At 34.7% G+C, this 13,534-nt stretch overlaps 1 protein-coding gene across 1 annotated transcript in view; it reads left to right on the top strand.

The window, feature by feature from the left end:
• Nucleotides 1–4,445: 4,445 nt before the first annotated feature.
• Nucleotides 4,446–13,534, top strand: part of LOC127970803 (putative thiamine transporter SLC35F3) — a 48,436-nt gene continuing 39,347 nt past the window's right edge. The window contains exons 1-2 of the mRNA XM_052573539.1: nucleotides 4,446–4,636; nucleotides 6,199–6,413. Coding sequence (XP_052429499.1) covers nucleotides 4,545–4,636; nucleotides 6,199–6,413 — 307 coding nt within the window. The 5' untranslated portion in view covers nucleotides 4,446–4,544. The remainder of the gene's footprint in view (nucleotides 4,637–6,198; nucleotides 6,414–13,534) is intronic.

Genomic DNA, 13,534 nt, shown 5'->3' on the forward strand with positions numbered 1-13,534 from the left:
TCAAAATCTGAGAAAAAAAAAAAGGTATGAGCCTCAGGTGCGAGTTGGGAGGTGCGACTGCGCGCGCACCTCCCGAAACAGATGAGACATTTATACTTGACACAACTGTTCTAGACTGAAAACCAGACCATACAACTGATTTAGACGCGGGTGCCGGTGTGATGAGATGTGCTAATATCCGTCTGCTCGGGCACGATTGTTTTAGGCCTGTAATTGATTGATTATTGAGGTAATAGGGATGGCACGGTTCGCTGAAAAAAAAAAAAACCGTTCGGTTCACCACACACGGTTCGGCACGCGCTTCAACTTAAATCTGACAAAGCATCTGTAATATCATCTGTAATATGGCTTGCTATAAATTGCACGTAAAAAAACAGGGTTCAGCTAATAAATGTTTGTTGATGCATGCGCATTCTGGCTTCCCAGACATTACAAAAACATGAAAAAAAAAATCCTGGATAAATCATTCACTCGTTCAACGCGAATGCTGTATATGAGCAATAATTTATTCCGTCAGCACCTGGGTGTTGATATCTGTGTTTAAACTAAACTCATTTAAGCTTTGTCAGTTTAAACATTTAAGAGCCAGAGGCAGCGAGTTCGCGCGCGCAGTGAGAAGATTTGTACATGCGCTCATCCGAAGCGCGCAAACCTGCGCCTCGACACGCGCGCAAATATAAGATCTATATTGAGCAACTACAATTCATTTTAATCCTATAATTATATATTATAATTTATTTAAAGTGAATAAATTGTAATGAAGAATAAACAAAATTAAATAGCTAAAGTTCAAAATTATCGTATTTGGAAGAAAATTATTACATTTAACAATTAACTACATTTTGACACGACCTGCAAATTACCACTAGGAGTATGGTTGGACGGAAGCAGTGTGACAAAAATACTATCCCATAATTTTGCACAGTAATCTGACAATAAATGTGGCACACCCAGATTTTCATATGCACACCCAGAGTCTCTTTTCTGGCTACACTACTGATTTTAACTTGTGAATTGTTATGCATATAATGCATAGTTACATTTCAAAAGACTTTGTACCCCTACATATGTACATATATACTGCAGATTTCAATACTTCATATTTAGTGAAACACCATCTTAGTTCACCTCTTCTCCTCTTGGTCTACTTGGTCTCTTCACTTCACTGCTTTTCGATTTTGTACCCAGAGTCCTCAGATTCTGCCTGTCCTGGTTTCCTTTAATCTCTCTGTTCATGAAGAAGACCCTATCGGAGAAGACCTCAATAAATTATAGTTGCTCTGGACCCTCTTTCTTTGGCACTGCAGGCCACCTCAATTTATAGTGCAGAAACATTGCCTGCTCTTCATTCAGGAGTTATCAAATTCAATGGTTTAAAAAGAAACGTGAGCTTCGTACTAGCCAATATAGCTCTGTATATAAACACAAATTTCATACCGGAGTCAAAAATCAACACTGAACAACTGCACAGAGAGCTGTTCTCACATTTCAAAAGAAAAGATTAGAACTTTTAGATTGCAAAAGTGTGACCACATGGTTACTGACTATTATTATTTTTTGTGCTACAGTAGCTGCACATGCTACCATGAAATATAAATAAAAAAATAAAAGTAACGGATGGGTGAAAATTTGCATAATTCTTAGTTCGAGGTTAACTTGACAGCTTTCAGTGATTTCCACCAGCACTGAAGCACAGGTCCCATTATTTCTAGTCAGATTAGTTGTGTAGTTGTATATGTATGATGCATGTTTTCACTGCCTCAGAGCTGAACACGGATGCTGGGTTTTGGACTCAAGAGCCAGCCGAGAGCCCATCATCAGACAGCGTCTTCGGTTACATGGCAACAGGAAAAGCTGGTGACCTAAATACAAGACCAGCCACATCAAGAAATGTAGGACGAAAACATAGCCACAATAGACAAGCTTTAATTTATGTCTTTAAATATGGGTGTAAAGGGTCTGCTGTGGACTCAACACACAAGCCAAAGCTTTTCTAGTTCTACTTACAACAAACAGGATGTACCCTCTTCAGTTTTGATTCTAATAAGAATAGTCACCATGAAAACTGTTTGTGACATAGATTGGCTACCGTACAGCCTTGTGGGTGGGTTTCTGTGGGAAACAGCAAGAACATTTCATCCTACCTTCTCACATAGTTTCAACCGTCATAATTCTGACCAGCTTCAACAGAGGAGCTACATCAGACTCGTTCGACACGTGGGAACTATGGCTTTTGGGCTGTGAAAGACTGAAAGCTATACCTCATTCTTTGAAATAATGTTTGAGGGAAACTGTGGCAAACTCAAGATTTTTATCAAATTCGAATGACAGATGTTTTCTATTCCTTTTATCCCTATATTACAACATTTGATTTGATACAATAATGGGGACGCTGTGTTTTTCTTGCTAAAAAACAGACATGAGCTGGATAAATTGCGAGCTCTTAAGATGTCATCTATTTTTAGCCTCTAAAGAGCGCTTGTACCATATAATAAGGACACAATGATTTTTTATTGTGTAAACTGCTCAGTGGAAAAAAGAAGGAAGTGTCCACTGAAAACTACACAGAGGATAGTAATATGATGAATTATTCTTTCCTGGTGCTCATATTTTGTTTGGAGACTTTCTGAAACTTTGTTCTTCTGCATTTTCTACTCTGAGTCTTTACACAGATGAACCACCATATTGTTTTTTCTATCTACTGTATTTATACTGAGCTAATTATATTTTTAATCTACCTCACCTAAGCCCCCCCCCCCAAAGAAACACTTTCATTAAGACATCGTTTAGCATATTCATTAAGCTTTTTTTCATGAAATAGTAGATTTTATTTATTTATTTATTTTTTTTTTTCATTTTCTTTCCTTTAATTAAATGTAATAATACAGGTAATTTTCAAGGGACAGTCTGTAAACAAACAGTAATTTTGTTAGAGAAACATCTATTATCTAAAAGACTTCATTTTTTTTCTAAAATATTTCATTTTTGTTTCCTAGAACAATAACAAGGGACATTATTTTATGAGTGCAAAAAAATAAAAATAAAAATAAAACCAAACAGGAACCAAATACTAACATTAGGGGAAAGATCTTTGTTTGGTTTGGTTATGGAAATATGCTATAGTTAAATAGATTTAGAGTATTAGCAGTCTTTGTTGACATTCTATCCGAAAAAGGTGGAAAAAGGTTACCTCCTCTTTTCTATAATATACGCTTCAGACTAACGTTTATCATTATTATAAAATGTTTGCAATCCTGTTAAAACCTACAGACTGAAAAAATGGCTTTCAAACCATTTTTCACTTAGACATTGATAGTAAATTTCACAAAGATTTACAATTACAAATAAACAACAAGTAACACATTGCATTAAACATGACTAAAAGTATAATAGTATATATATATATATATATATATATATATATATATATATATATATATATATATATATATATTATTTATACTTTTCAATATATATATATATATATATATATATATATATATTGAAAAGTATAAATAATTGCTTTCTATTTTAATATATTTTAAAATGTAATTTATTCCTGTGATCAAAGCTACATTTTCAGCCTCATTACTTCAGCCTTCAGTGTCACATCATCTTTTATAAATCATTCTAATATGCTGATTGCTGTTCAAGAAACATTTTTACTATTATTGTTATTATTATTATTATTATTATAAATATTTTAAAAAGTTCAGTATTTTTTCACTTTATTTGATGAATAGAAAGATCAGCATTTATCTCAAATAAAGATATTTTGTAATATTATACACTATACTATTAAAAAGCTTACACACACACACACACACACTCACACACACTAGACAGATAGATAGACAGACAGACAGATAGATAGAAACTATAAACATAAATACTTTTATTTATCGATCATGATAATGACATTCATAATGTTACAAAAGATTTCTATTTCAGATAAAGGCTGTTCTACTGTTTTCAACATAATAATAATAATAATAATAATAATAATAATAATAATGTTTTTGAGAAGCAAATCAGAATATTAGAATGATTTCTGAATGATCATTATGCTCAAATTTCAGCATTGAAATCACAGGAATAAATTACCATTTAAAATATATTCAAATAGAAAACAGTTATTTTGAATAGTACAAATATTTCAGAATGTTACTGTTTTTGCTGTTCTTTGGATCAAATCAATGCAGACTTGGTGAGCAGAAGAGTATTCTTAAAAAAATAACTATCCGTCTTATTCTAACTTAGACCTAAATTGCTAAGCAATTCAAAACCTGAATAATATCTTCGATCATTTGGATTTTTTGTGACTTTGTCTTTCTCCACAAGTTTTACAGTCCAGTAAAACATGCAGCACGAAACAGCATCCACCGTCAGATGGCGCTGTGGTTCTGAGAAACCGCTGGAGGGGTGACAGCTGATACTATCTGAAAAGCTGTACATGCCACGGCTGGAGCGTGCGTGCGAGTGGGTGAGCGGACCATTCCAGTCCGTGTGTCTCTGTGCGTGTGAGCAGTGATCTGCTGTCATTCATGGGGATCATGTATGGAGATGGAGACCTGCTCGGACGGCCCCGGAGGGACTGCATGTGTTTCCTGGGACCCCCGACCACCTTGATGCCCATGTAAGAATTTTAAAGAGCACCTATGAATGAGCAGAATACGTGTTGTGTTGAGATGCAGCTTTACTCAGCAACACTTTTGAGTCGTGGCAGATGTAGTACCTATCTATGTATTCAGGGACTGAGAAAAAAAAAAAAGCTTCTAAAACAAAGCTCAGTTAGAATCAGTCTTGATGGCAGAAAAAAAAAACACTGAGCTCTGATTCGCATCTGGGTATTTTTAAAGATTTATTAACAGCTATTTGAAAGTTAATGCCGATTTATTTTGTCAATAGTATGTAAAGTAGATTTCAAATGCTATTCATTTGAGACTATCTAGGCTAATGCCAGGTTCCTCGCATATGCACTACACTCATGCTTAAAGCATTAGAATAGTCAGGGGGGGGGGGGGGGTTTCGGGGGTTCAAATACTTTGAAAGGACTTACCACATTAAACTGTAAAATAAACTTAGATAGTAAACACGGCATTTGTTGGAAGCTCCAACAGTGGCGTTAATTGTTCCACATGCAATGAGCGTCAGTGGAGTTGGTGCGTAACGCTGAAACGCGCACGCCTCCCTGTGGCCATATGGACTGCAGCATAAGAAACGAGCATAACTAATCTGCCATATGCTGTCATATTGCATCTTATTAGTAAAAGCTAATTCACTCGATTCTTATCTATCAAGTTGCGAATGTAACTGCCAGACTCATCGAAGATCATAAACTGATAACTATGGATCAAAAACAGCTTCTGGTTTGTTTGTTTGTTCCAACCCAACATATCAGCTTACAATATTTAATTAAAACCCGTAGTGGGAGTTTTATTTTTATCATACCGCGAAATTATGTTTTGATGAATGATTTTAGTTTTGTCTTTATTAGACCTATCACTGTTATTTTTAGTAGCCTATTGTTAATTTAACTTAAGAAATGGTCTACACTGGATTCACTTTAAAACACCAAGTCAGAAATCTGTCAAAAACACAATCACTCAGAAACTGATTGTGAATTAACAAGTAATTACGAATAAACGGCAAGTAACACATTGTATTATTAAACATAACATTTGAGAAAAACTGAAATAGTAATTTCTTGTAAAACGTACTCCAATAATTTCTGTTTTACAGATTCGAAAAATATTTTTAGTGCACTAAACATTACATAATATTACATTTTATTTCAATTATTTGTGTATTTCACAAATGCATTATCTATACTTTCCATCCAATGATTCGTGGCCTACTGTACCAGTAGAGGGTTACACTGTACGGAGCAGCAGTCATGTCTGGTTATCATCTCTCAGCCCCTCTGCCTCCTCCGATCGCACTGCCAGTTAGTGGAGGGTGAAGATTCGCGCATCCACCCTCGTTACGCACCGAAACAAAGCTGCGCGCTCGGAAGTCGTTTTACGCGGGGTGTTTCTGTTTGAGAAACACCCTATCCTCTGTTTAAAGAGGTGGACTATCCGAATCCCAATGTAATGAGAAGGGCTGTACGTGTGCCACGATCTCACTGGCACACCCCACCATCGGTGTCAAGCGCTCGAAGCCAACGCGATTCCAACTTTGTGTTCTTGTCTCCAGCGGAATGCGTAAATCCCCCGAGGTGAGTCCCAGAAGGCTGTCCGACATCAGCCCCCAACTCCGCCAGCTCAAGTACCTGGTGGTGGATGAATCGATTAAAGAGGACCTGAAGTCATCTCGATCAGTTGAGGACATCAACAGCGCGTCCATCGAGGAGAGGATCTTGAGAATCACGGGCTATTATGGCTACCAGCCGTGGAATGCCGTTTATAAGAGTAAGCAACTCGTTTTTACTAATGAATTGATTGTGTGGAACAGCTGTGAAACATCAAGGTGTTGAGAGTCCCCCAGAGGAACATTTAATTGCTTAGATGTTCTTTCAGAGCTTAGCAGATGGAGTTTCAACGCTGTCTCAAGATGTTTCTCCTAAAATATTCTTTTGGAGAAATAAAAATGAGACCCTTGTTGCGAATAATCCAGAGCTACAAAATGAATGCCAGTAGATCAGATCAGTTGGTCTTGGAAGAAATTGAGAATGTTTGAGTTCATAATGAGATCTCAGATTTTTCCTTGCAGAGTTAAATTTTATAATTATTGAGATGATTGTTGATTTGCACTAACACTACTGGTTGAGAACAGACAGAAGTTGAATTGAGCTGGGTTATGAGCAGAGCTGAGTGCAATGAATTACAGAGTAATCATTGTGCTTTAATTACTTTCCCCTTTGAAAAAGAACAGTAAGCGATCACTCTTCACTTTTCTGTACTTTAATTAATTCTGATGCAATTGCAGTAAATAGTGTATAGAGTACAGATCAGTTCTACATAAAACAAAAGATTTAATATTAATATGTAATAAATATTGTTATGGTTTTTAATGTAACCTCCCTTTAAATATCATGGTGAGTTAAATTTATGCAATTATATATATATATATATATATATATATATATATATAATATATATATATATATATATATATATATATATATATATATATATATATATATATATATATATATATATATATATATATATATATGTGTGTAATTATTTATTGGGAATAAATACATTCCTTGTATTGTTCAACTGGTCGAGAATGATATGGGATATAGAAATAAATTAGTATTAAATAATGCAATATTTTTGAGAGAGTGAGTAATTAGTATAGTTATCTAATTACACTGTTGAAGATGTAATTACTAGCTAGTAATTAATTACCTTTTAGAGTAATTTACCTCCAAAAAGGGATGACACTGTTAGCATAGAGCATAGAGCTGCTTTATAGCTGAATCTAATTTGTTGATAATTGACCAATTTTGCAACATCAAAAGTTATTGATCTGAATTTGAACCTTGATTGAACTGAATCAAGCTAAATAACGACACTGCTGTCTTCAATAGAGCTGCTTACAGCTGAAAGGACTTTGTTTTATTGATGAACTTTACACAGTTATCGAACTGAATCCAATCGACACTGAACTGACTTCAGGTGAATAGTGACACTATTGTCTTTATAGAGCTGCTCTGCAGAGTAAAAAAAAAAAAAATGCATAATGTTCGGTTTTCTTGTTTATTCATGTGAAACTGCTTTGAAACGAAAGCTACATAATTAAAAGTGACTGAACTTCTGAAACTTCGAAGAAGCCTGCGACTTAAACGGAATCTTGATTTATGAGAGCACATGATTATATATATGCAATCAGGCTGTTGTTTTTGAATTTTGACACTTCAACTATTTGGTTCATAGGAATTGATTGATTGATTGATTGATTGATTGATTGATTGATTGATTGATTGAGGGGCAGTGAGTTATTGCAAATATTGCATAGAACATTGAGACATTTGATGATGCTTAAATCCCTTAATATAACCAGAACTTTTAAGTACAAAATTTTGGCACAGGTGAGACAGGTGTTTCTGCTTTTCAGATATAAAGAAAAGACCTTCCCATCCCAATCCTGTTCATCCTCTTTTGAGCGACTGTTCCCTCTAGATAAAGGAGCTGTCTGCATGTTTTGGGACCCACTGTGTGCTCAGAAACAGACACAGTAATGGTTGGTGAGGCTGTATTCTGAGTCTTATAAAACACCATCCATTTGATCTTTCATTGGGACACACCAAGAAATGCTTTTGGCACGATGCATTTAAATTCTGTATTTAACCTTTCATTATTTATTGATCATCACAGGAGTCTTAGCCATAATGAAAAATGTTATATATATATATATATATATATATATATATATATATATATATATATATATATATATATACACATATATACATATATACATATACATACATATATATATATATATATATATATATATATATATATATATATATATATATATATATATATAAATATATATATATATATATATATATATATACACATACACATATACATATACATATACATATATATACATATATACACATACACATATACATATATATACATATATACACATATATGATTAAACCGTAGATATATTAAAACGATTTAACAGATACCGGTATATAAAACCGTAGATAGATCGTTCAAAAATAATACAAAATTATTGCACATATTGCATATCGTTTTGGTATTGGTTTATTTTATTTTATTTTATTTTATTTTTTATCTAATGCATTAAATTCACATTTATAAAGTTTAAAATTGTTTTTGAGGCTACTGTATGTTATATGCAAACTGTAGTGGTCAAAGTTTTGATTGGGTTCCCAAAGGTCTCTCAGGTTCAAAACATAGAAAGAGTGATGCATGAACGGTTCCATTGTCACTATTTTGCCCTTGAGCAAAACACTGAATCATAGTTTGTTCTAGAAAGTCTCTGAAGGAAGTTTATGATACAGTAAGTCACTTTGGATAACATTGCATACAACAATGCGTAATCAGTGTGTATTGAGTAGTACTGCTGTTATTGCTGAATGTCAAATTTAGATGCAGAATTCAGAGTCCTCATTTTCTTGTGTGATCCTCAGTTTGCCGTATGCAGTGTTGTGTATTTACTGCCCAGGCATGCGTGAAATGAGTCCCCTGATTTAAGAGGAAGTGAAATTTAATTGGTAAGAGAGGCTTTCATACATTGAAGGCTGAGTGTGTGTGTGTGTGTGTGTGTGTGTGTGTGTGTGTAAATATATATATATATATATATATATATATATATATATATATATATATATATATATATATATGGAAACTCAGGAAAAGTCGAATGTGTGTCATACAGTATGTACATGATATGTTTGAAGTTGGTTAGATTTTTTAAATGTTTTTGCTCTTTAAATGCTGCATTTATTTGATCAAGAATACAGTAACTGTATATTGTAAAATGTTATTATTTTTCTACTGTTATCTATTCCTATGATGGCATAGCTGAATTTTCAGCATATTTACTCCAGTTTTTAGTCTCACTTGATCCTTCTGAAATCATTGTAATATACTGAATTTCTGCTCAAGGAAAAAGTATTATTATTATGAATGTTGAAAACTGCTTAAAAACTATTGTGCTGCTTAATATTCAAAAAGTGTAAAGATGATGATAGAAAGTTTTGGCATTTGAAAAATATTTTCTAACATTTTAAAGGTGCAGTAGGTAACTTTTGTAAAAAATATATTTTTTACATATTTGTTAAACCTGTCATTATGTCCTGACAGAAGAATATGAGACAGATAATCTGTGAAAAAATCAAGCTCCTCTGGCTCCTCCCAGTGGTCCTGTTGCCATTTGCAGAAAGTCATCTGCTCCCAGTAAGAAACAACCAATCAGAGCTGCGGTCCGTAACTTTGTTTGTGTTCAAAATGTAGAAAAATGAGTACACAATGAATCCATTTTCCAAACCGTGTTTTTGGCTTGTCCTGAATCACTAGGGTGCACCTATAATAAGTGTTTATATTCAGACTATTTTAGATTGCTTCGGGGCCGGGGGTACCTCGGCGGAGTAACCCAGTACCTTTGTGATTCTTCATAGACATAAACAGAGAGAAGTAGTTCCGGTTACGATGTTCTTACGCAAGTCGCAAGCAGTTGTATTTATTAACAGCTAGAGCTTCAAAAGTTACCTACCGCAGCTATAAATATCCTGACTGTCACTTTTGATTTTTGAATGACTGTTAATGCTGTTAGAAAAGTATTAATCATATTTCTGCATCAGAAACAGAATCATGTTAGCGTCCGTGTTTGTATGAATAAAAGGAACTCACTGTAAGACTGAGACAGAGAGAAAGGGCTAGTTTCTTGCACAGCACCGAGCAAATGCACACCTTTTTCTTGCCTGAGTTGATTTGATAAAGCGCTGAGGTTTCCATCACTGTCAGCCTTACAAGACTGTGATAAATGCTTCTCAAACTTACAAAACAGTGTCTGTTGCCTCTCAGCACTGTAGAGTTACACCCTCTCTGTGCTCCTGTTATTTGTGTGCTGCAGGGTCTGAAGCTTATTGTAATATTGCCTGTAATGTTTGTGGTCCCATTTGTGTAAGGTGATTCTATTGCAATGATTATTTTCAAACTGAAGAATCAAATTATGTTGGACATCTATATTTTTTAACATGGGTTTTAACTTCCAACAGGATTTACTAAATTAAAATTATTGTTCCAAACCTATATGACTTTCTTCTGCTGAACACAAAAGATATTTTGAAGAATGTTGGAAACCAAACTGTTGGAAGCCATTGACTTACATAATATTTTTTCCATATTTTTAAATCATGGGCTACCAGCAACTGTCCTATAAACACATTAGCAGTGGATTTGCAGATATTTGCAAAGTTGTGAGGCAGCATATTGTGAGCTTTTGTTTACTTAAGCCTAGATTTTGTGAGTTTTATCTTATGCTACATATTGCACATTTGTGAACTGGGTTTTAATATTTGACTAGAAGCGATGTGTTTGAAAATATGACAGTATCTTTTACAGTTTTAGTCGTAGGTTATATCCTAGACAAACAACTGTCACATTTGTCATTCTCACCCTTCAATCAATCATGGACTGAGAATAAAATTGGACACCAGATATTGGCTCCAGGGGATGAAGGTCTGTCAGAGGGCAGTGGAGAAAGGCAAAGACACATTTTTTTCCTTAATGGTCTTTATGCAGACTAGAGGGACGCATCTGGAAGCATCTGACAGCTAATAAGCGCACTCTAAATTCATATTTAATTCCGTTCCTGTCAGGGTTTGGTGGAAATAAAACACCCCAAGAAAACATCAAGCAGCTAATCGCAGTTAGGTGAGTCATGCAAGTTCGATTACTGTTTGAAAGTCTGAGTTAGCTCTAAGTGAGGCCTGACAAATAGCACTTTTCATTGGTTTTCAAGGCAACATGAGGCAGCTCACAGAGGTCAAAATGGGCCAAGCGGTCCGTGCCTGAACCACCAGAGCATTAGTCAGCAGAAATAAAGAGAGTGTGTTTTGATGCTGGTTCAGAGCCAAGTGAAACCCATGAGAATCATTGCTTTTGTATGTACAAAGAGAGTTTGTTTAACTCCAACAGAGTTCTGCACTCTGCAATATTCTCTTTCACTGCAGTAAAGCCCTTGGGGTGGCTCACACAGCTAAGAAGAACTGCTCGGATTTGGAGAGCTTCCGTCACTTTTCACATATATATATATATATATATATATATATATATATATATATATATATATAGTTTCAGCCAAAAATCTCTTTCATTTTCATGGTCAATGAAATAATGTGCTTAAACTTCAGCCATTTTAATTTCAGTTCATTTTTATAAGGTTTGCTAGTTTAAAATGTAGTTTTTCTAATGATATTTATACACACATGATCCTTTTAAAGGTAGAAATGTTGCATTAGAACAGTGTCAAAGTGATTTATTAGCAGATCTTCTACCTGTGTTCGGCAGTCAGAGGTCCTGTAAGAAGATGAACACTTTTATTAACCTCAATACAGTTGCAGAGGAAGAGGAGCCATATTTTTTTCTCTGTAACGGTGGGTTATGTAAGGTTGGCTTAATGAATTATTTGTGACATGCATCTGCCACTTTGCATCATCCTATGCTGCATACATGAGCATTTGAACCTTTTATTGAAGTTCTACCAATTGCTGCATGATGAAACTCCCTTAATTTACTTAGGGAGAGATTATATATTATATAAATTGAATTATAGTTATTTTAAATTTTTTGTTAAACTAATGTAATTGAAAAGTGAATTTGTTTAATTTAGTTTATTCAGAAAATGTAGAAAAGTAGCAATAACTTATCGTGTAGAAAAACATAATGTAGAAGAGCAGCTGTAACTTATTGTTCTTATTGACAGAAATATTGTCATAAATGACATAACGGAGTTCCAGACCAAAGTTTAAAGGTCGTGTTTTTTTGAAGCTTTGATAGTGTTTACAGTGTGCAGTATAACATGTGTTCATGTTTCGCGTGTAAAAAAACCCACAGTATTTTTCACACAATTCACCTATCTGTATACCGCTGTTTTCACTGTCATAAAAACGGGCTGATGACTTCCTTGTTCTATAAAGTCCCTCCTACAGAAATACGTAACGAGTTCTGATTGTGCCAGCGGTTCCTGTGTTGTGATTCGACAGCAGCTGAGCGTGTGCTGCCCTCCTGGAAATGCCATTGGGTTAGTTTTGAGAAGCAAGTGGGCAGGATTTGTTTTGATAACCTGCCAATCCTGATCTGAACACACGTGCTGGAGATGTACTTCTAATCACAGAACGCTTTTACTGATGAGATGCGCATGAAAATCGCTTTCAATTTTTTTGCACAGCCCTACCATCTAGTTAACAAAGCTAAACAGCGTTGCCCTTTGTGTAATAAGTTATAGAAACTGTTAAACGCACCAACTTAAATAATAAAATACACTTACCGGTTGTTATCCATAACTCCACAACTCTTCCTTCTCTGTCGGAGCGCAACAAGACCACGCCCACTTTTTTGTGTATTCCTGTGGGCGGAGGTTAGTCAAAAAACTGTTCTAGTGACGTCATTACTGCAGGAACTAGAGGGATGTAGTCCAAACGGGTCATTCGATGTAGGCGAATTCTGTTAAATAAAATATCTCATTTGGCATTAAACATTAGAGCTTTAGAATTTTACAGATATCATTTATACACTAACAACAACATTACACACTAACTGAAGTTTGAAACATGGTATCACGAAGAACGGGACCTTTAAAGGAATAGTTCACCCCAATAAATAAGTGATCTCCTCCTTTACCATAGAGTGTATGAGTTCCACTGTATGAACAAAAAAGATTTTTCATTTTTAGTTGAACTATCCCTTTCAAAGAATATATATTCCATATGTTTGGATATTCCGATTGCCTTCATTACAGCCCGCAACAGAAGCCCGTCTGCCCTTTTGTACTTTTTTCACTCTTTTAACAGACTTTATTTACTCTGCAACTGAAT

Source organism: Carassius gibelio, chromosome B13 (assembly GCF_023724105.1).
Source record: "Carassius gibelio isolate Cgi1373 ecotype wild population from Czech Republic chromosome B13, carGib1.2-hapl.c, whole genome shotgun sequence".
Classification (NCBI taxonomy): domain Eukaryota; kingdom Metazoa; phylum Chordata; class Actinopteri; order Cypriniformes; family Cyprinidae; genus Carassius; species Carassius gibelio.